Source organism: Rhinolophus ferrumequinum, chromosome 13 (genome assembly GCF_004115265.2).
Source record: "Rhinolophus ferrumequinum isolate MPI-CBG mRhiFer1 chromosome 13, mRhiFer1_v1.p, whole genome shotgun sequence".
Lineage (NCBI taxonomy): Eukaryota > Metazoa > Chordata > Mammalia > Chiroptera > Rhinolophidae > Rhinolophus > Rhinolophus ferrumequinum.
The window spans coordinates 65,229,278-65,250,280 of record NC_046296.1 but is presented as its reverse complement, the minus strand read 5'-3'; the positions used below and the strand labels follow the sequence as shown (position 1 = coordinate 65,250,280).

The following is a 21,003-nucleotide window of genomic DNA, read 5'->3' as shown; positions in this document are numbered from 1 at the left end:
CTTAGTGCAGGCATCTGCAAGGTGCTGCTAAGTATTTGTTTAATGAATGAATGACACAGCCCTACCAAATACTCAAACTAAAAACCAGTCGACACATCTAGTCAAACACACACAGAAAAATCATAGGGTGCTATTTTCTTCAGTTACCAATATAAAAATATTTTCAAATCAAAACAATGCGATACCACTATACACCTATTAGAAGTGCTAAAATCCAAAATACTAACACCACCAAATGCTGGCGAGGATGTGGAACAACAGAAACTCTCATTCATTGCTGGTGGGAATGCATAATAGCACTGCCACTGTGGACGGCAGTTTTGGTGGTTTCTTACAAAACTAAACGTGCTCTTGTTATGTGAGCCAGCAATCTCGCTCCTTGCTATTTACCCAAAGGAGTTGAAAACTGTCCATGCGAGAACCTGCACGTGAATGTTTAACTGCCAAACTCAAAGCAGCAGATGTCCTTCAGTAGGTGGCTGAATAAACTGTGGTCCACTCAGACAGAATAGCCTTCAGCAATAAAAGGAAATGAGCTCTCAAGCCACAAAAAGGCACGGAGGAAACTTAAAGGCATACTATGAAGTGAAAGAAGCCAATCTGAGAAAGCAACATACTGTATGATTCTAACTCTATGACATTCTGGAAAAGGCAAAACTATGGAGACAGTAAAAAGATCACTGGTTACCAGGGGCTTGGGGGGAGAGGGAGGAAGAGATGAACAGTGGAGCACAAGAGGAGTTTTAGGGCAGTGAAACTACTCCGTATGATACACAATGGTGGATACATGTCATTATATGACCAGGTGTGATCACAAAATATGGTGAACGCTGCTGCCGAGTGCCATCCAACTTCAGAAAGGCAGGGATCTCCAATACGGGAAGCAGCGTGTGCAGCCTTAGTAACAGTGTGTACAAGTTTCAACTTGTTTGGTACAGTCAGTTGGGTGTGAGCTATGGTTGAGAGAAGGTGTGTTTTAAAGCGTGCTGTAAATCATCCTCCATCATGACAACATTCCGTGTCACACATCGCTTCTGGCATATGGCAATTTCTGTCAAATAAAACATTATGGTGTGTCCTCATCCACCTTATTCACTGGATCTGGCCCGTGCAACTCCTGGCTCTTCCCCAAAGTCAAAATGATTCAGGACATCAAGGCAGCCACGACAGCACAACTAAAGACACTCACGAAAGAAGACTTCCAGAATTGCTTCAGAAACTGGCAAGAATGATGGGATAAGTGTGTCCAAAGCGAGGGGGAGTATTTTGAGGGGATTAATGGCAATGTGTCTTCTACTGTAATAATTTTTTTTTTTTAATTTAAACACTCACCATATTTTTTTTATCACACTTGGTACATTTGTCCAAACCCAAAGAATGTACACCTAAAGCAAATCCTAATGACTTTGGGTGATAATGATGTGCCAGTGTAGGTTCACTGATTGTAGCAAATGTACCACTCTGGTCCATTAGCAATGCTGATGGTGGACGAGGGGGTGTACACCCGTGAGTGAGTGTGCGTGTGTGACGGATACAGGAACTCTTTGTATGTTCCACTCAATTCTTCTGTGAACCTAAAACTGCTCTAAAAAATAAAGTCAATTATATGAATGAATGAACGCATGATACATGCAATATGCAAGAAATATGGATACGCAGATCTAATCTTTCTTTCAATGTACCTCACCGCTATCATTTATACATTATTTGTGTTTCAACCAAGAATAATGTTCTGTTCCTCAAAAAGGTAAATATTAAATGGTTAGTGTCAATGTGCAGATCAAGTACTCATTCCCATTTAACAACTGTCAACAACTACCTTCCAGAGCAATTTAAAGTGCTAGTGATGCAAGCCAGCCCCACCTCCACCCCTCCAAAAAGCACAGGGGGAAAGCTGATACTGAAGTGAAGGACGGTAGATGGGCCATTATACTTCTCTCCACTTTTATGGATAATTGAAATTTTTCTGTAGATTTTAAAAAATGAAGTATCATAATCATTCCTTCAAATCAGCATGTATTCAGTAAGAGCCTATGAAGTACCGGACTCCGTTCTGGCATAAGGGACAGAACAAAAGTGAAACAAAGGTCCAGCCCCCATGGAGCTTTCATCTGAGCATGTGGGCCTCACAAGACAAACTTCTTGGGATCTAAGAACCCTGAATCAAGGTAAAGACAGCGCAAGTCTTAGAACTTTCTTTTTCCTGTATAAGCTGGGCCTTTTAATTTTTTGCCTATTTGTATAACTTGCCTTCTATCTTTAAGGAAAAAAATCAAAACACAACAAAAAAGACCAGAGTAGGTAAGGGGCATATTAATTAATGGAGCTGCCACGTGATTCGAGCAGTTTGGCACACTCAGAAACTAAAACCTATCCTTGGCTGTGAACACTCGTATACATCACCATCATCTATGTGACCACACCAAGAGGACACTGGATACTAGATTTACTTCTAACTCTATCTTGTCCAAAACAAGAATGGCAAAGAGATCAACGTGGTCAGCTCCAAGATGAAGGTACCAGCCAGAGCTGGGAGATAAGACTTTTGGTAAATAACTGATTCAAACCAACTACCATCTGAATAGGAAGTCGTCATTTATTTTCAAGAAGATGGGCATGCCAGATGTGTAGCTGTTTAAACAAAAACAAGTATCATTTGAAACATTAACATAATAAAATGTCATACGTGCATCAAATATTTCCATATGGAAATTACAAGTATTTTTACCCAGCCAGAACTGAAATTAACTTCTGAAAATGTGACAGGATGCTCAGAAAATTACTTCCTGAGTGTCACACATTCATGCTTGCTGTATGTCTGCTATTCTTGTGACCCAATAAATTGTGATGGGAAATGGAGAGGATTTCCTTTGTTGAGAGAAATGCCACAGATACTATGTTACTGCCTGAAAGTGTTTAGATCAAAATAGGAAGCCCACATTTCCCCTCTGTAGAGACACAAACAACTTGTTTGTATCAGAACAAAATACTTTATTAGCCACCTGACTTTTGTGCCTTACTTCCCATTTGATAGTTATGAATATATAACTGAAAAATTACAAACAGAACACCAAGCCTTATAAAGCAATTTCATGCATAAGATAAAATTCAATTATGACAGATATGCTATGAGCTTGGGTTAGACAAGAAACTCACTAAAAAGAAATACATCTGCTTTGCATTCCTCTCCCTTTTTGTTAATTAGAGAAAGGTAATGACAATACACGAAGTTTGGAATCTAACTCTTCCACTACCTGCTAGGTTCTGCCTGTACGTGCCTTACATTCTTTTCTCCATAAAATTAGGTCTTTTACCTTTCCTGAGATGTCCTATCTTTCCAGATTGTTCTTATAGGCTTGGATTGACCTTTAAAATGCTTTTCTTGGAGGACAAGACTAAGCGTATGTCCCATTTGCATTATTATGAATCAAGACATCTAAAACTATGCATCTTTGAACTCAATTTAAAATGAATAGTGTTTTTCATTCAAATTTGTCTTTTTAGACCTTCTGAAAGGTCAGTCCTTCTCTCCTTCCCATATTCTGATAGCTCTTCCTGCATTTTCAACAAAGAGAATTTTCTTTTTCAGTCCAATGCCCCATCATTTTCTTTACCCCTCACATAAGGTGCCTTTCTGTCATGACCTTAATCTCTTCCTACATCCTAACAACACGCTTTCTCCAGATGGTGCCTGATAAATGCCTGAACTCTATTCTCAGCTTTCTCCGACCATCAGCCTTCATCAAACCACCTGGTTCTTCTCCACCTCCATTCACACGTGGAATCACTGCCAACATTTTGCGTAATGTTTATTCCTTTGACTTACAGTTGAATAAAACTCCCAGATCTTTTTTTCACAGATGCTGCTAAGCTCTAGCTCACCCATTCTGAACTTGCTCACTGTATTTTAAAAGTACTTTCCCTTTTCCTACTCGATGCATTGTGCTTAATATTCCTGAAGTTTCTTTTCATTGGTTTAACCTCTTACATAGAGATCAGGTTCTAAAGTCAAGCAGGTAACACTAAACAGTGTATAGTTAAATTAAACTTAAATCCCTCTGGGGCATCCTTCAGTAAGTCTGAAAGAGCGCATTTTCCTCATTTGTTGGAACAGGACCAGATACAGTAAGTGACTTGCATTTACTGGCCTTGTCATACCCCCAAACCCTGTATCTTAAATGATGGGAATCACACTTAGTGTGGTAACGCTCTGAGAGGTAGTGGGGACAAACACCTTTTGGACAAAACACGTTCAAGCAGCCTTTTCCAAATGGCCTTCCTCATCTCAATCACATCACGCAAAAAAAATAATTAAATGACTGCTTTCTCAATTCTCCCAGGAATGACACATAACTAGACCTTCCTAAATACAAAGAAGAGAAGGTAACTGGTAACATGCAGTGGACGCTTTTGGGAGTACGGCTGAGCTCTCTTCGCTGAGAAAGGCCCTCCCCACCTCCAGTCTCGTTGGGGGACGTATGCCCACCAAGCCGAATGGCTGGGTGGCTATAGAACTGGAACTGAATGCTTGAGGGAGAATGCTCACACGGTCTTTCACTCTAAACGCCTCCCCTGCCGTTCCCTCTCTCCCTCCCTCTCCTCTTCTCTCTCTTCCTGCCCTCCCCCAGCCCCCAACACCTTGAAGGGCTTCTATTTAAATTGATGTAAGTTAAATGAACTTAATTATAGGGTTTCACTGTAAATCTAATCAAGTCACTAAAATAGCCACAAATGGAAAGTATAACAAAAACATTAGAAAGAATGTCTCTAATAAGACTATCACTGGTTTTTTTCCATTTCCTTTTCTGATATTTAAACATGAAAAAAAACCTGTATATTAATTTTATGTTCACACACAAAACCCACTTTTTAATGATCTCCAAAAGTCATAATAACATGGGGAATATTAACTAAGTAGGAAAAAAGCAAGGTATGCAACCATATAAACGATGTTTCTGATTAAAACAATGGAAAAAATACAGCCTTTGGGTGATGGAAAGGTGTTTGAGTTTTCTTTTACTCGTCTTTATTCGCCATTTTCTATAAAAAGTGTGCTTTGTTGATATATGGAAGAAAAGGGATTTCACTTGCAAAAGTCAGATTTCTTATGTCAGCAATCAGATTATCACTGCTTTCTGATTCAACAATTAACAGCAAAACCAATGGCATTCAATAATTCTTTCTCAACCTATATTGCACACGATCTGTAACAGACTAAACAACCCCATATGGTACTTCTGAAATCTTTCTGCTTGCTCACACTTACGATATTGTCACAACATTTTCAGTATATCTTTATTTTGCTTAGCATCACATTCTTCTAAATGCTACATATAGGTCCATGTCCCCATAATGCTAAACATAAATCCTCTTTGCTACTGAACCCCTTGAATTTTGCTCACTGCAAGAAAGTAGGACAGCAATCATCAGATGAACAGCTGTCATGGACCAGGCACCATGATAAAGGATTGCAAAGTGCATCTATCTCACACAACATCATTTCTCTTTTGTAGTTCAAGAGGCTAAAGCTCAGACAAGGTAAGTAACTCATTCAAGGTCACAAAACGTGTAAGTGGCAAAGCTGATATCCAAATTCAGGTCAGACTAATTCCAAAATCTAAGCTCGTTAGATTTCCACACTATGCAATGTGGAATGAAGAAAATGCCTTCTAGACCCAGCTCTGCTACCAACTTGTCATTTGACCTTGAACAAATAACTTGATTCCTCACCTGTAAATTAAGAAGGTGACCTCAAATTCCCCTTCCTGCTCTAATGATCTGTGCTTCAAAAGCTTCTCGTTCTTTATATTACGTTGAAAAATCCTTTCATGTGAAAACATTTCAGCAACTACCGTACTTGTCCAGTTTATGTTCCTTTCCGTATATCTTTGGCATGCTGGCAAATTCCCCAGGTGGTGGTTTTCTTTGCATCTGGCATTACCTCTCTAAACCAAGAGAATATGTTGCTACTGGCACTATAAAATAGGAATTTCTAACAAAATTACTTTTGTCACTATTGTCTAATAGCTCTCTGTTTACATGAGCATTTTAGATGAAAACGTGATGATCACTTTTAGGATTCTACATGGACACTAATATATTCAGGGCCATTTCAACATACACGAGTGGGCCAAAGAGCTCTCGCAGTATCTGGGGAATTCTCCGAATAGCAAATTAGTCAACATAAATGAGTCTTCATTTAGGCTTTGTATGGAAATGGATCAATTGGACCAATCAAGGCCTAGATTCAAACCCAAATCTTAGGGAAGAACATACAGAGCACTTCCAGCAACTGCACTTAAAAGCACAGGTGCACACAGGAAGAAAAACAAAGGTATTGTTTCCAGTCTTTAGAACAGATAAGTCCATCCTACCCTAGATGCAAAGCCAACTTTTGGACAAGTTTCAAAAGTGGTCCAACAAAAGCCAAATGCCCTTACTTGCACATTCTCCTTTTGTATTTTTCCAGGAAAGAGTTTAGCCTCTTAACAGAATCTCCATTAAATCTCTTGGACAAGGCAGTATTTTTGGAAATCTATCAACACTCCCAAACACAATGATTGCTTCAAACCAAGATTTTCTGATCTGGCTGATTAGAATGTATTATCAGAGCAGAGGAACTGATCCTTATCTTACACATAAGAATTATATTCTGGCATAGGTATTATCAAGTATGCAAGCAATCGATTATCCGGTAGTGAGAAGTTTCAGGAGCTCGCTGATACCCTGAGGGTTCGGAACCCAGAGAACATTTCCTGCAGAAACAACACTCACCACGCTGGCTGGGTTTGGGGTTGGGTGCCAAACGGGACTTGGCGTCCCTCTGGAGTCTACATAGCTTCGAACGGTGTTAATTATAAAGAAGCAGCCTAAGATTAAATTACGTTCCAGAGGAAAACCAAACTTGAAAAACAATTTCTGGCATTATTCTCGGGAACTGCAGTTGAATTAGGTCCTGGAATTTAAAAAGCAAACAAACAAAATAACATATCCTGGTCTCTGAGGAGGGAAAATAGGAGAGCACTGGGAAAATGGGAAAAGGGCTGGAGAAAACCCATCTGGTCACAGAAGACTCGTTAGCTATGGGGATATGTAAGTGGCAGAGAGCGTGTAAATCAGGAATTACATTTAATTGATAAAGAGTTCAAGTGTACAAGAAAGAAAGGCAAAAATTAACCAGCTAAAAGAACATTTGGTTGTCTTCATTTTTAGCACAGCCCCAAAGAGGGGAAAAAAAGAGTTTTCTTTTCATACGTGATTTATAAGATGTCAACATAAATCACAGCCCAAACCTCCTATATTTGGCACGAATCACATATTAAATACTCACTTCGCTGGTTCCGTATGCCTCACGTCAACCTTTGTGCTAAATATCAGCTTGGTAAGTTTGATCAAATCTTATGAAAAATGACAGGCTTTCAGAGGCCTGGGCTCTCCATGCTTTGAAGGAGTATCACAAAGAGCAGTCTCCATGTAAAGACAGTGGCCCTAAAACCCTCACTCCGGGCAAGGCAGCAGGCAAAAAGGCAGGTCAGGAAGGGACAATTAAGTGCAACTTTCAGCACGAGGCTGAACAAGAATAATGTACGCGCTCCCTGTCCCCACACATACAGTCACCTGGGGACTGTCGCTATGGATTTTTTTCAGTTTTCTGTTAAATCTGAGTTAGAAAGTTGAAATTAAAATCTTACAAGATAAGCTAACATTTGTCATGGAAGCAGCTTCTTACCACCTGGCCACCATCCAGCCCCCGTCACGCAGGCTAATTAGAGTCCCTACTACTTGGCACGTAAAACCTGCCCTGAGAAATAGACTTAGAGTCGGAAGTGAATAATGAGTTTCCTCCAGTTCTAAGACTCTATAATGGAGATAACTAAAAATATTTTAAGGATCTTTAATGCCTTAGAATTAATATTTCTATGGCTCACTGAAGAAACCAGGAGACAAATTTGTATATAAAATGACTTTGCACACATAACATTGTAAGCCTAACTGAAAGACAGTACATCCAAGTATTAGTCATGCTTACTAATATCAACTGGGAAATGGTGGCCTTTATTTTCTTATATTTTGTTAACACTTGGAATAATATAACTATGCATGCATTGTTTGCATAATCAAAAAAGCTGTGTGTTTGTTGCTTGTAAAGGTCATTGTACAAAATGCAGAACGTGATACCAAAGGGGAAATTTTTAATGCTCACTTTCTCTTCCTGGACTCAGGAACTGATCTCCTCATCCACATATATACCCAAGAGGAACTGGACCGTCATCTGTGGTTCTTTCCTCTTCCTTACTACGCACACCTAATTGATTACCAAGCCTATCTTACAACCTTCACAACCCTTCCACTTCCACCCCATCGCCTCCATCTTCGCACAAGCCAGTAAGATGGCCTTGCTGCAAAAGAATTCAGGACCCCCCACCTCCACACCAAGGGGCTCTCCAGCCTGCGGGTCCTCGTTTATGAAGCAGACCTCCCAATGCAGCCCTTCACGCTCTGTCTTAAAGTGCTTTCACCTTCCCACTGGCTGATTCGACAGTTTTGACATGGACGAAGGCTCTATGATTCAAGACATTAGCATCTTACAGGCAGTTACTAAAGATCAAAACATAGTAAGCACTCCTAGGAAGGAGGTGAGAAGAGACCTCTCCCAGAATGAGAGGTAAAGGTTGGGGGCAAGCTGACTTATTCTGCCTCTCCTGACAACATTCCCCAAGGGGGCTGGCACTGGGAAGACCAATGCTGCATGAGGGAAGGCATTTCTGGGGAACTATACAAGTCTCCATCAACGAACACCTCTGAGGCGTGCCATTTGGCAACTCAAGGTTAATAAACCTCTGAAATGACTGCCTGCCAGATCAGGCTTCTCTCAAATTAGCCCAGAACCCCAAAGGCTCCAACTACTAAAATGGGAGGCCTGGTCTAGGTAACACAGGTATCGTTACCTCTCCAATAGATTGCTACAGCCTGTTCTTGTTGCCTCCGGATGAGATCCTATCTAATCCACTCTCCTTGTGGCACAGCCAAAATAATCCTTCCAAAAATGCAAATCTGGTCATACCACTCCCCCCTTTGAAGCTTCCAGGACTGCCTGGCCTGTAGTCCCACACCTGGCTTATATGAGTTTGCACTCTGGCTGCTGTGTGTCTCTTCAGCCTCAGATCTCACCCCAAACCTCTCGCGCAAATGCTCAGCCATGTAAATGACTTTCTCCCTGATCTCCGCACACACTGTTCCCTCTACTTCCGAGAGCCTTCTCCCATTCTGCACCCCACCCTCTGCATCCGGTACACATCACCAACCTTCCCGTCTCTCCTCAGAAGTCAATTCCTCTGGAAGGTCTCCCTGGGTACCCTCCACTCTTCCCACCAGTTCCCGGCCCCACACGGGGTTAAGTGCCTCACCTCGTAAGTGCTCTCAAGTCCTTCCTTCTGTTCAGCACTCATCACACTGAATTGAAACCGCCTGCTTTCTTGTTTTATTCCCTAAGAGCAAACTCCTTGAGGACAGGGGCTGGACCCTAGACACGACCATGTAGCCAGCACACGGCACTGTGCCTGACACACAGTGTGGCCATCCAGAAATACTTACTGAACAGATGAAGACCAGGAAAAATGGAGAAACTGATAGGAATATGGAAGCAGCATCTGTGACAGTGCAGGGAAAAGGAGCAAATGACACCTTCGGAAAAGTTGCTGTTTGAATGGCCTTCATTCTACTATCAACCAAAAGGAACCTCGAAGCGCTTTCAACAACAAACCAGTTTCCTGAAACCACAGGAAGTTAACATCGGCCAGAATACTTTTTGGGGGGCGTGGAAGGTGGGAACACACACGTGGTTGAGCTATTATAAAAGAACCATCGTAAGTATGAAGAATTTTCATAACTAGAGGCCGACAGTGGTTATAAAGGGCTCACCACTAAAGTTCCGATCCTCAGCACCCCTCATTCTCTTCTCCCCAAATCTCAGAAAAGGGAGATGTTTGCGGACGGTAAAGCAATCTAATGCCAACTTTGTACTATGTGGTTTGCTGTTCAGGAGACTATATTTCACTAGGTTTCTTTCCTACTATAAACTAAAAGGTGAAGGTGGAGAAGCTTCCAGCATATGTCAGGGAAGAATTCTTTAAGAAATAACAACAAAAGGAGAGGATTGTAAACTGCACGTCATCATTGCTCATGTCAATCTACGATAATTTGTTTTACATGTCACTCATTTTTAAGAGACAAAGTACAGTGAAATGATGTGAAGAGTACAGGACTTTTATTTTACAATTTGACCTCTTGATCAGTAATAGCTGAAAGTTTAAGATTCTGAAATACTTGGAAACAAAAAAACACATGTAAATCTGAAGAATAAAGACTAATTTCTCATGTCTATTTTAATGTCATATTAAGTAGTTTCTTTCCCATGAAAGAATGGTTAAGTATTGTTTTACAGGCTCCAGGAAGCAAAGGGAAGCTACAAGTGAGTCCACAGTGTATAATTTACACCGCCACATGCAGACCCAAAGTCCCTCAGCAGATCCCGTTTAAAAATAAAGTATCTTTGCTTGTGCTATTTTTATCGAACTCCCATTTGTCTTCTTACCGGAATGTAATAAATGCCCATCTTGGGGGTTTCATTGGCCGTAAGCAGCATTCCTAAAAATAAACACAAAGGAAAGGTAAACACATGAGGAAAAGAAAAGTACCCTTTCCTATTTGTTTCACATTCTGAAACGCCCGAGGTGCTCAGAACAGTGTTCGGCAGCCGGACACCCCGGGAGTCAGGTCGTGGGCTTCAGCCCCTCACCCTGCCAGCTGGGGACCTTAGGTTTCTGAGATGACCTGTACTAAATAACCAAGTGAAGGAGCAGTTCCCCCCAGAAAGTGCTCAGGTCTACATACAGTTTGGCATCATGTTTAAGGGGGGACGTTTTAAGCTTCAGACACACAAATAAAATGCAGTTTCGATGTACTATTTATCATAATACTAACAAGGAAGTTAAGAAGAAAGGCTTCCTTCTCTCAATTAGGAATCAACAAACCAACGTAAAGTATTTCCCAAAAAATGTCACAGCAACACATAATAGTTCCTAATATTTGAATTAAACTTCACACCTGAATTGAAAACAAAACGACTTCAGGGAAACGCTACCGTATGTGGAGCTACACCAGCAAAGAATCTAACAGCCCTTACTACACCAAATAATTAACTCTCGAAGGAATTTTAACAGAGTGCTTAATAATGCAGTCTTCTCGGGTCACCATTTTAAGAAAACAAAATTGAAGTAAGGGACAACTTTCTGGCATTCATCAAAGGCTTCTCTGTAACCCTAGTAAGCACAGTAACCTATGAATCCCTTACTCTTTGGTACAGAACCAAAGGATTTAGATGTCTCAGTTTTGTTCTGTTCGTTGCCACATTTGCAAACTACTCTTCCCCCAAAGTCTCTTGAAGCAGCTCCAATTCTCATGGCCCCCTTCTAGAATGATGCACTTTAAATAAAACTGAAATCAGAACCACTTGGGGAGTCCTTTAAAATTTACTAAGCACTTTCACATATATTATCTTAGTGACCATGCAGCAACTCTCTGAAATGAGAACTAAGGCCATCCCTTTTTCATAGATCAAAAAACAAAGCTCAAAGGGACTGATGTCCCATCACAAGCTGGAAAATTTTAGAGCTAAAATTCAAAGCCAAGAGCTCTTGTTTTAAACATTTTTACAAATCAACCAAATTAATACTCATTTTTAAAATCTATTTGTAAAATACAATAGAGAAATCCACAGCGGGAAGACATTTGGATTGGCAGACCACATAATCATAATTAAATACACCAACTGTTAAGGACAACGATTTGATTCTGTTTTCAAGTATTTTTTATTCTTTTGTTAATACGAACGCTTGTAAAAAGGATATTTACGTTGTTACAGAAACGAAATGCTGAGATAGATGAGGTCAACTACTAATCAGAAAGCAGGCTGTCTCAGCAGATCCACATCTTGCTGGGAGACAGCGCTGAACGAACCCTTACGAAACTACACGTACGCACAATGAAAACAGCCCAAAGCAGATAGAGAAGTGGAGAAAAACAAGAATATGTGCCTAAATTAGAGCAAAACAAAAATCAGAGACATTTTCCCAGCCTGTAGCCCCATGGTTTTCCATCGGGGTGCTTTCTCTGGCTCTGGAAACACGTTCCCTGAGGTGGGGACGGGAGGACACAAGCTTTCCAGAGGCACTGCCCTCGTCTCACGGGCAGCACTGTCTCCACTTCCGGACCCTGGAGACGTGATTACAGATGACCTACCGAGGACTGAAGAGACATGTTACGACCAAGAAGGAGGCTCTCGCTGAAGATATCCCCTAGGCCCGGCCTCACTGGCTCAACCTGATCACTGAACGTCCCCAAGGAAACACAGCCACATCTAGCCACCAAACCACAGAAAAGGCTCTGATCTAATTACACAAAAGAATTCAGAATGGACTCAGCGGATTGTTTTCTACAATGGAGGAGGATCTCGCTTGGCCATATATGGACAATGATACAAGCTGACCTCTGACCAGACTGAGTGGGGAAGGTCAGGACTGAGACCAATTATGAATGAGAAAATAAACCAACCACACCGAGCCAGCGGATCTTGGAATTTCCTAACAAGAAAGAAGCAGCAAATCAAAGCAGTGAAATAAAGAGGCAGTTGGGCAGAAATTAAGATGAAGAGAGTGAAGCACTGCACCAGCACTTTACACCCACAGACAGGCAGCAGCCTCAGAAAGGGCATTGGCCAAGGTAACCACACAGCTTGTAAGTAGAGGAGCTGATATTCTAACTCCAAAGCCCGTGTAACACGGGACTCTAAAACTCCAATAACTAAGATCAACTGAAAAGACTCTTTGCACAATCAAGTGATAAACCATTAAAAAGCACAAATATAAACTCCATATAGCAACACGGAAACTTTCTAATATAATGTCAAACTGAAAAGCAAAAGACAATTATATATCTAGTGTGAGGACAATTTAAAACGTACAAACACACAATTAATACAAGAATTCTTCTAATGAAAAGAGTAATGTGAAATTATGTATGGTTTTCCCTTTAAATTTCCTTTATATTGATGTTTATTATGGTTCCAACAATAAAAACATGAATTTTAAAGGGCAAGGAAAGACATCAGCACCTGGAATCAAAAGCCCACACCTCCAGGAGGACACAGTACAGTGTGCAAGGTATAGCCAGGTGTGACAGCAGAGAATCTGACAGAACGGTGCCCTCCTAGACACACGCCCACATCCTTACTCGTCTGCAGGTGCTAAAGGACGCACTGAATCCCACAGTTGGAAATCAGAAAGCGTGCCCTCTGCCAGAACTCCTCAGCGAGCTCCCAGGCCAATCTGAAAACTGGTGCGGGGCTGGCAGGGAAGTACAGAAATGGAAAGGAAAAATTCAGAAACCTGTATGAGCAATTTGACATTGCAGTGAGATCCAAATGTGTGGTCCTTTTTCCAGTAGTTCATTTTTATTACATTTTACAAAAGTATCGCATCAATCTGCAATGGACTGGAAATTTGACAACAAAGGAGAAATAAAACCCTGGTCCTTCACCGGCTGCATCTGAGAAGCGCTGCACTGAAACGTACGGCATCGTTGGGGCGGAAGAGCTGAGCATGGACGATCGGTGAGTGCTAACCGCGCAGGGGACGGGCAGGGACGCTCCTCGCCTGATGACAAGTCCGGAGCTGTGACTCTACTAACCAGAGCACCAATGACCCGAGCAGCTCTTTTCTCTGTATGGAGAGGATGCTGACAGAGAATGAAAGGCTGCTGCACACTTAACAGGAGAGGCAGTCTCCATAGCCATGGAAAGGCAGGTGAGAAAACGGAAGTTGGGAATCTGCACAAGTATGAAGGCCTCAATTAGGTCTTCCTCTCTACCTGTGGCTCTGGAACCAGTGGTCCCGATCGCACAGGGCTGGGGCGGGGCTTGGCCAGGTGTGAGCTCAGCGAGCACCACCTTGCCCTCAAGTCACCTAAGTCACAGGGCAGCACTGCTGCTGGGGCGCCCTGACCTGCAGACTCGGCCTGACACTGACACGGCTGAACGAGCAGGAAGAGCAGGAGCCAAGGAGGCCAGGAGGGCGGGACCCCTGCCCAGTGTCTGAGCGGTCTCAGCATTAGAAAACATTACAGGAGTCATCGTGATTTGGCTTTAACCACTCCAAAACGAGTAAGTGAGAAGACAAAGGAGCAGGGACGTTTTAGCTTTTCTAAAATATCAAGCACAAAGCACACAGAACAGCGTTAGAGGGAGGAGTGGTGACGCAAAGGAAAGACCAGAAGCACAGGAATCAACCTCGCTGGATCCAAACCCCAGAGAAGCAGTTGAGGTACTTGCCTTACTGCGCTCGCTATTGCATGAAATAAATTACTTGACTAGTTTTGCGTTTGATTAACCTCTTCTCGGTCACTGGACAGTAAAGTCATGGCCTCTGTCCCAAATAGCACTCTTAACATTTCTACCTTTCAGAAAATCAAACTTGGCAGTGAAGAGACCTGGTGGTCACCTCACCACCAGGACCACGCGTCCTCACAGGCACGGGGCTGAATCAATGGGACGAGAGCTGACAGGAGGACCCAGCAGCCCTGGGCATTATTCTCGTCCAAAATGTTGGACCTAGAGTGCATCAAGCCATTAGATTTAACTTCTATTTTAGAAAAAGTACAGGGGATGCAGGAATGAGTCAAACAACATTTTAGACCATGAAAAACAATCACATAAATCCAGGCTGACAGACATTCCACGAGATTGCTGACCTGATCTTGGAAAAGTCAGTGTCACAGAGAAGGGGGAAAAAAAAAAAGATGAGATGAGGGAACTATTCTGGATTGAAAGGAACTAAATACACACAACTAAATGTAATGCATACCTTGATTATATCCTAGTTTTAAAAAATGGGCTCAAAAAGGCATTTGGGGGACAATTAGGGACATCTGAAAATGGACTGGATGTAGAGTAGTAGTAGGAATGACTGTTCCTCTTATTAGGTGGGTGAATGCTATTGCGACTACTACAAGAACAAAACACCTCCACTCTGATGAGATCAATGCGGACCTCGGTGGAGAAGCACCACCTTGCCCACCACGGCTGACTTTTAATTCCTTGCACCTTACCGGCATCCTAAACTGTTAAAAGATCTCCATATCTAGACCAGCACTGTCCTATAGAAATACCACGTAAGGCACATATTGGATTTAAAATTTTCTAGTAGACACATTTAAAAAAACAGATAAAATTAAGTTTAATATATTGCATTAATCCAGTTAGTCCAAAATATTTCCATTTTAATATATAATCAATATAAAAAATTAATGATCTACCTCGCCTTTTTTTCATATGAGTGTCTGTGAAATCTGGTGTCTTTTATATGTAGAGCACATCTCAATTCAGAGTAGCCACAGGTCACCTGTGGCTGGTGGCTACCAAACAGGACAGCACAGGTCAAGAACTTTCTCTCATCACTATCTGCTGCCCCTCAAACTGTCCCGCAATCCAGCGAAACCTGGGCATCACCTTTGTTCAACTTCAATTCCACCTGGCTTTACTCCCCTTCAGACTTAGCCCAGGCCCCACTTTAGACCATTCAGTCCTAACTGGGACCCCAGCATGCTCTTCTGCAATTTATTCCTGAACTTGTCAGAATTTGACTTTCCACCGATATTACAATGAAATCCTCTCAACTATTACAGATGAAAAGCTGTTTACAAAGATGTCGAGTTTCGCATCTTTCTGGGGAGAGTAGCATGGAACTAGAAACAGTGGGCTCCGGAATCTGGAAAGGATGGCTTGAACGACACCAGCTGGGTGACCAACCCTGGGCAAACGCCCCAATTTTCCTTACCTCCTGAGATGTAAGAAAGAAAGTCAGATGGACAGAAAGAAGAGAAAAAAGAAAAAAACTGTGCACCATTAACTACACTGGGTTATCAAAAGACTAAATAAATAATAAGTAAATATCATAGCATCGTCACTTAGGTTGGCAGCACAGGTGCATTTAATGAATCTTAGTTCTTTCCTTCCTGTCTCAACTTCCGCAACACTTATGACTTGCTGAGCAGTGCTCACTGAATTGCTCCTGTCTTAGCTTCTATTCTACATCAAAAACTACTGGTTCTTTTACCATCTTTGTCCCTTCCTGTTAAACTCATCAGCTGGCTTCTTCTCCTCCTCCTCATTCTCCCTGTAAATGGCCCCAGGTCCCGCTCTCTCCTCTCTCAGCACGTTCCCCAGAGGCAATCTCATTCACTCCCACTTCTATCATAACCTCTATTTACAAGTCTTAAAATTTTGTATCTGCAGCCCTGCTCATCTCGAAACCACACTTTCTCCTGTGCAATACAATGCGGTGCGGGCAGAGCTTCACAACCACTTGGGAAGCACTTTAAAATACAGATTTCTGAGCCCGCCCCCTGGATGCTCTGAGTCAGTACACCTGGGATGGGGCCCAAAATGTGTACATTTTAGAAAGTTCCCCAAGTGACACGGATGAGCAGTCAGGTTTGAGACCCTCTGCTGGACACTGCCCTGTCCCCTCCTAACATTCAAATGTTCAAAAAAGAATAATCTTTCTGTCCCAAACTTGCTCTCAAGTGCTCCCATTCTCGGCTCAGAATATCACTTCCTACTCGTTTTAGTGCAAAACACATCTGCCCTTTACATGATGGACAGAACTGCCTTCTGAAAGCAGTCTGAACGGGTCTAGACTACAGACAGAGCCCAAACCACTCTGCATGTCATTCCTGGACCTCCACTTGCCTTCCCACTTCATTCTTCCTAGGGCCACCACAGCTCTAGCACGTGAGGTGCTCCCCTTCCCCAAACAAGCCTCACGTATCGTATGGTATTGCGTCCTGTCCTATCCTATCCTATCCTATCCTATCCTATCCTATCCTATCCTATCCTTTTTGCTCTTCTTACACTGTTCCTTCACATGGATCACCTCATCTCACAACTCTATCCATCAAATCTCACTCATCACTCCACACCCAATACAGAAATCTCTGTACGAGCTCCTCCAGTTGCTCTGGCCGAAACCTCTCTAACATGTTGTCAAAGTGCTATCTGTACATACATAATACAACTCTTCCTGCTTTGCCTGGATCCCGCTAGCAAAATTATCTGTGCTTGCCTGTCGTCAGACTATAACACTGCTTGAGAGTAGGAACTGTTCTCATTTTCTCTCATACCCCAATTCTTCACAGATTTACCTTAAAGGTACTGTTAAACTCGAAACCTGCCATGTAATTTTCTGAACAGCATACAACACAGAATATACCAAAACCCATGGCTTCACGAGCCTGTGGTTATCAGGCAAGCCTGGCCTTCTCTAAATCCCTAACCTCGATTTCCACACACCATTACTAATCACATAAAAGTGCCAACAAGCACACCAAAGCAGCACCTCACCTGCCACCTGCCTATATACTCTTACCAGTTTCTAACAGCCAGGCTGGCTGAGAACTGAGGCACTGAACGAGCCATTTTCTGAATCATCCACACCACTTCCTGCTCGATTCTTCAAATAGATATAGTATCCAAGAATTGTCCCGACCAAGCCAAACCCTGTCTTATGAGTTTACACCCCAACGAAGCATGGCCTAGATCTGTCTCATTGAATGCCCCGGGGCTACAACCTGCATACCTGAGTTGGGATAGAGGCAGACATCATTAATGTCATGTTCTGGCTCCAAGGAAGTAAATATTTTTCCCTAAAAGAGTAAGCAAAAGGACATTATTAAAATAGTTAAAGGAAGACAATTTTTGGCAATGTGATATAAAGAAAATACACTGAAGACATAACTCAACCACATACTGGTATGTAAAAGAAATAAAATCGCCTAATTGAACTCATAGAATTTAAAAGCAATTGCTATACTGAATGATTTTTTCCAAAAATCTTAGAAATTTCATTTTATCAATTTATAAAATGCTCTCATTTTAGAGATGAAGAAACTGAGGCCCAGGGGGAGAGATGATTATATAGAAAAGAAATGCAAAATTTTAAAGATAATGTCCACACAACAGGAAAGGGTAAAGTTCAAAATAAAGTTGTACATCAACTTAAAAAAAAAAATTCTCATAATCTAGAAAACACATCCTAGTTAAACCTGTACTCAAAGAAACCAATGAAGAAGAGACGGTCAACATGGTAAAATGATGACAATATCTGCCATACCCATATTACAAGGTGTTGAGGGGGATCAAATAAAACAATGGATATATAATAACTTACAAAATGAAATCCTACACACACATAAAGTGTTGGTTATTATATCGTGAAGCCTAAGACATTTTTATTTTAAATGTGAGGGAAAGTATACTCTTTTTTAAAAAATTAAGAGAAGGAAAGTAAGAGAAAAAAAACAGAAGATAAGAAAATGGGAATGGAAAAGGTGATGAAAAAGATAAACAAGAAAAGCAAGTCAAGCAAAACCAAGAAATTTGGGTGTGGGTCAGAGGGAGTATTTAGTCATAACAACAATGCCAAAATAAAACTTACTGTAGCAACTGCAGCAAGATTATTTCAAGAACCGACGCCGAAAATGTCTGCCAGCTCTTGCATGTATTAACCCCTTATTAGGGACTCCCATGGCGGGAGGGGGAGGTATAGTCAAAGTATGAGGAAGATGGTTATTTCATGCTCAGTGAAAAACAGCAGCTAAGTTCTAATTCAAGACAATGAAATTCACACAGCTACCTCCCTTTCTTCTCAAATTCCCATTGAAACAGGCAGGAAAGAGGGAAGAAAAAAGGTAGGGGAGAACTATAATAAATAGTATGGAACAGAGAGGGTGCCACAGTTAATAGAAACCCACATTACGGAAAACTATGCAGTAGTTACAGGGTCTGGGAGGGTACATCCAGACTGAACAGTCATTACCTTTAGGTAGGACACAAGCCAGGTCAAGGATAACTTCTACTTTACCAGTATCTTAAGAATTTTTAAAAATAAAACGTCTGCATTTGTAGTATTGAAAATAAGTATTGTTTTAAAGTAAATTAGTTTGGATTATCAGAGAAGGAGCAGAGAAAATTCCAGCCTGAGACACCATGCCTCTTCCTCTGAAAGCCCTCAGAACCCTCCCAACCCAAAGCCAACAGCAGCATGTAGCACAGTCAGTCCGCTAGTGACCAACCAGCAGGGTAGTTCTTCTGAGAACTGAGAGAGGCTGGCAGCCTCCCCCTTCTTCACTCATGAAAACAGTCACAGGAGTGGGCCACGCGGGTACCAGGGCTTATAGGCGGAACCCATCCCCAGGATAACTCCGAAGCTCCACAAAGATCCAGAGGGAGAAAAGAAAGTAAGCTAAGCAAGCTCTATACTTTGGGAGTTAACAAATGAAAATTAAAACCAGAAGTAATGGTCCAAGCAGCCAGGGACTCTGACAAGTAGCTGAACTGTCATGGGGCCCTGAGCACAGGCGGCCCCCACTATGCTTGGCCTCTGGTAACTAATGCTGAGGCTGCTGGGCTTTCCACCCCGTTCATCTTAAAGATGAAAAGGAAAAACGAAAGGGACACTTTTTGACTAAAGATGCTAAGTTTGTTATCAATTAAATACAAAAAAACTCTCCAAAGCAATTGCTATACTAAATGATTTTTGTCCCCATTTACTGTATTTCCCCCAAAATAAGCCCTAATTGGAAAATAAGCCTTAGCATGATTTTTCAGGATGCTCGTAATATAAGCCCTACCCCAAAAATAAGCCCTAGTTAAGGTAGTCAGCCAGACAGACGCATTTAGTACATCCGTTGCAACACATGACGGACGTATTTAATTATAAAATAATATTAATATACAATTAAATATAGGTAAATAACATTATCGATATTAATACTTAAAATAAATAATATAAACTATAATTATTTGTAAATACCCAAGCGGGCGCCTTTGGACAAGAGGTAAACACCTATGTAAACAGACAAACTCGAGACTTACTGCCAAATGACCAATTGGAGTACAATGCATGAATAACGTGCGCACTTGATAGTGAGCAGACATGGTTGTGTCTAATATGAATCTTCATAATTCACTACGTCGTGTGTTGTAATGGATGTACTTAATGCACTCATGTGAAATTAATGTTTTGTGAATTTTGGTGCCTGCAATTTTTCGTCGCTTTTGTGTGAACCATCATTCTTAACTGTCATCATTTTTGTTGCCACTGTTGTCTCGTAAATCTTCAATTAACACTTGATTTGATCGTAGATTTAAAGGGAATAATATTTTGACCCCCAGACAAAATGTGTGCAAAAAGAAAGAGCTATTCCATCGAGTAAAGAAAGGAATTGTGGAGGACTCCCGGGGCAAGAATCTTATGGCTTTCTGTAAAGAGAAGTTGGATCTCCGAATGGTCAGAAAATGGCAAGCAGAGTACGATAACCTCAGTCAACAGGTGGACGAGGGAAATGCTAAGAAGCGTAAGTGTGCATCAGGTCAGCAACCATTATTTCCTGAGCTGGAAGACGTCACCTGTGAATGGACTGCTGACAGGAGAGCAGAGGCTTTGCTTGTGCGGGCTGATAGTCAAGCATTTGCCCTTGCAATGGCACCAGTTAGAAATACCCCCAGAAGATTTCAAAGCATCACAACACTGGCTGGATGACTTCCTTCAGCGATATGAACTGTCTCTAATATCGACAACCCTGTTCAAGCTGGAAGATACTGGTTATTAAACGTGCACTTGCATTCAAGTCCTTTGTTGATGGCATCGAATTTTCTAAGTACCAACTCTCCAACATAATTGCTATGGATGAAACTAGTGTTTATGGGCCAAGGATCTGAAAAGACAATTGATCAGAGAGGGTGCCTCGTCAATCTACATTCCCTCCACTGGTTACAAAAGTGCATGTGTCACCTGTATTTTGGCAATTCATCTGGGTGGAAAGAAAGCCCCAACTCTCATCATCACTAAGGGCAAGAAAGATAAGGCTGAACGTGTTTCAGGCATTTAT

General features: G+C 41.7%; 1 protein-coding gene across 1 annotated transcript in view; it reads right to left on the bottom strand.

Annotated features, from left to right (window-relative positions):
* NOL10 (nucleolar protein 10) overlaps positions 1 to 21,003 on the bottom strand; it is an 80,495-nt gene that overhangs the window by 38,441 nt on the left and 21,051 nt on the right. The window contains exons 12-13 of the mRNA XM_033125627.1: positions 17,691 to 17,757; positions 10,595 to 10,647 (exon numbers count right to left, since the gene is read on the bottom strand). Coding sequence (XP_032981518.1) covers positions 10,595 to 10,647; positions 17,691 to 17,757 — 120 coding nt within the window. The remainder of the gene's footprint in view (positions 1 to 10,594; positions 10,648 to 17,690; positions 17,758 to 21,003) is intronic.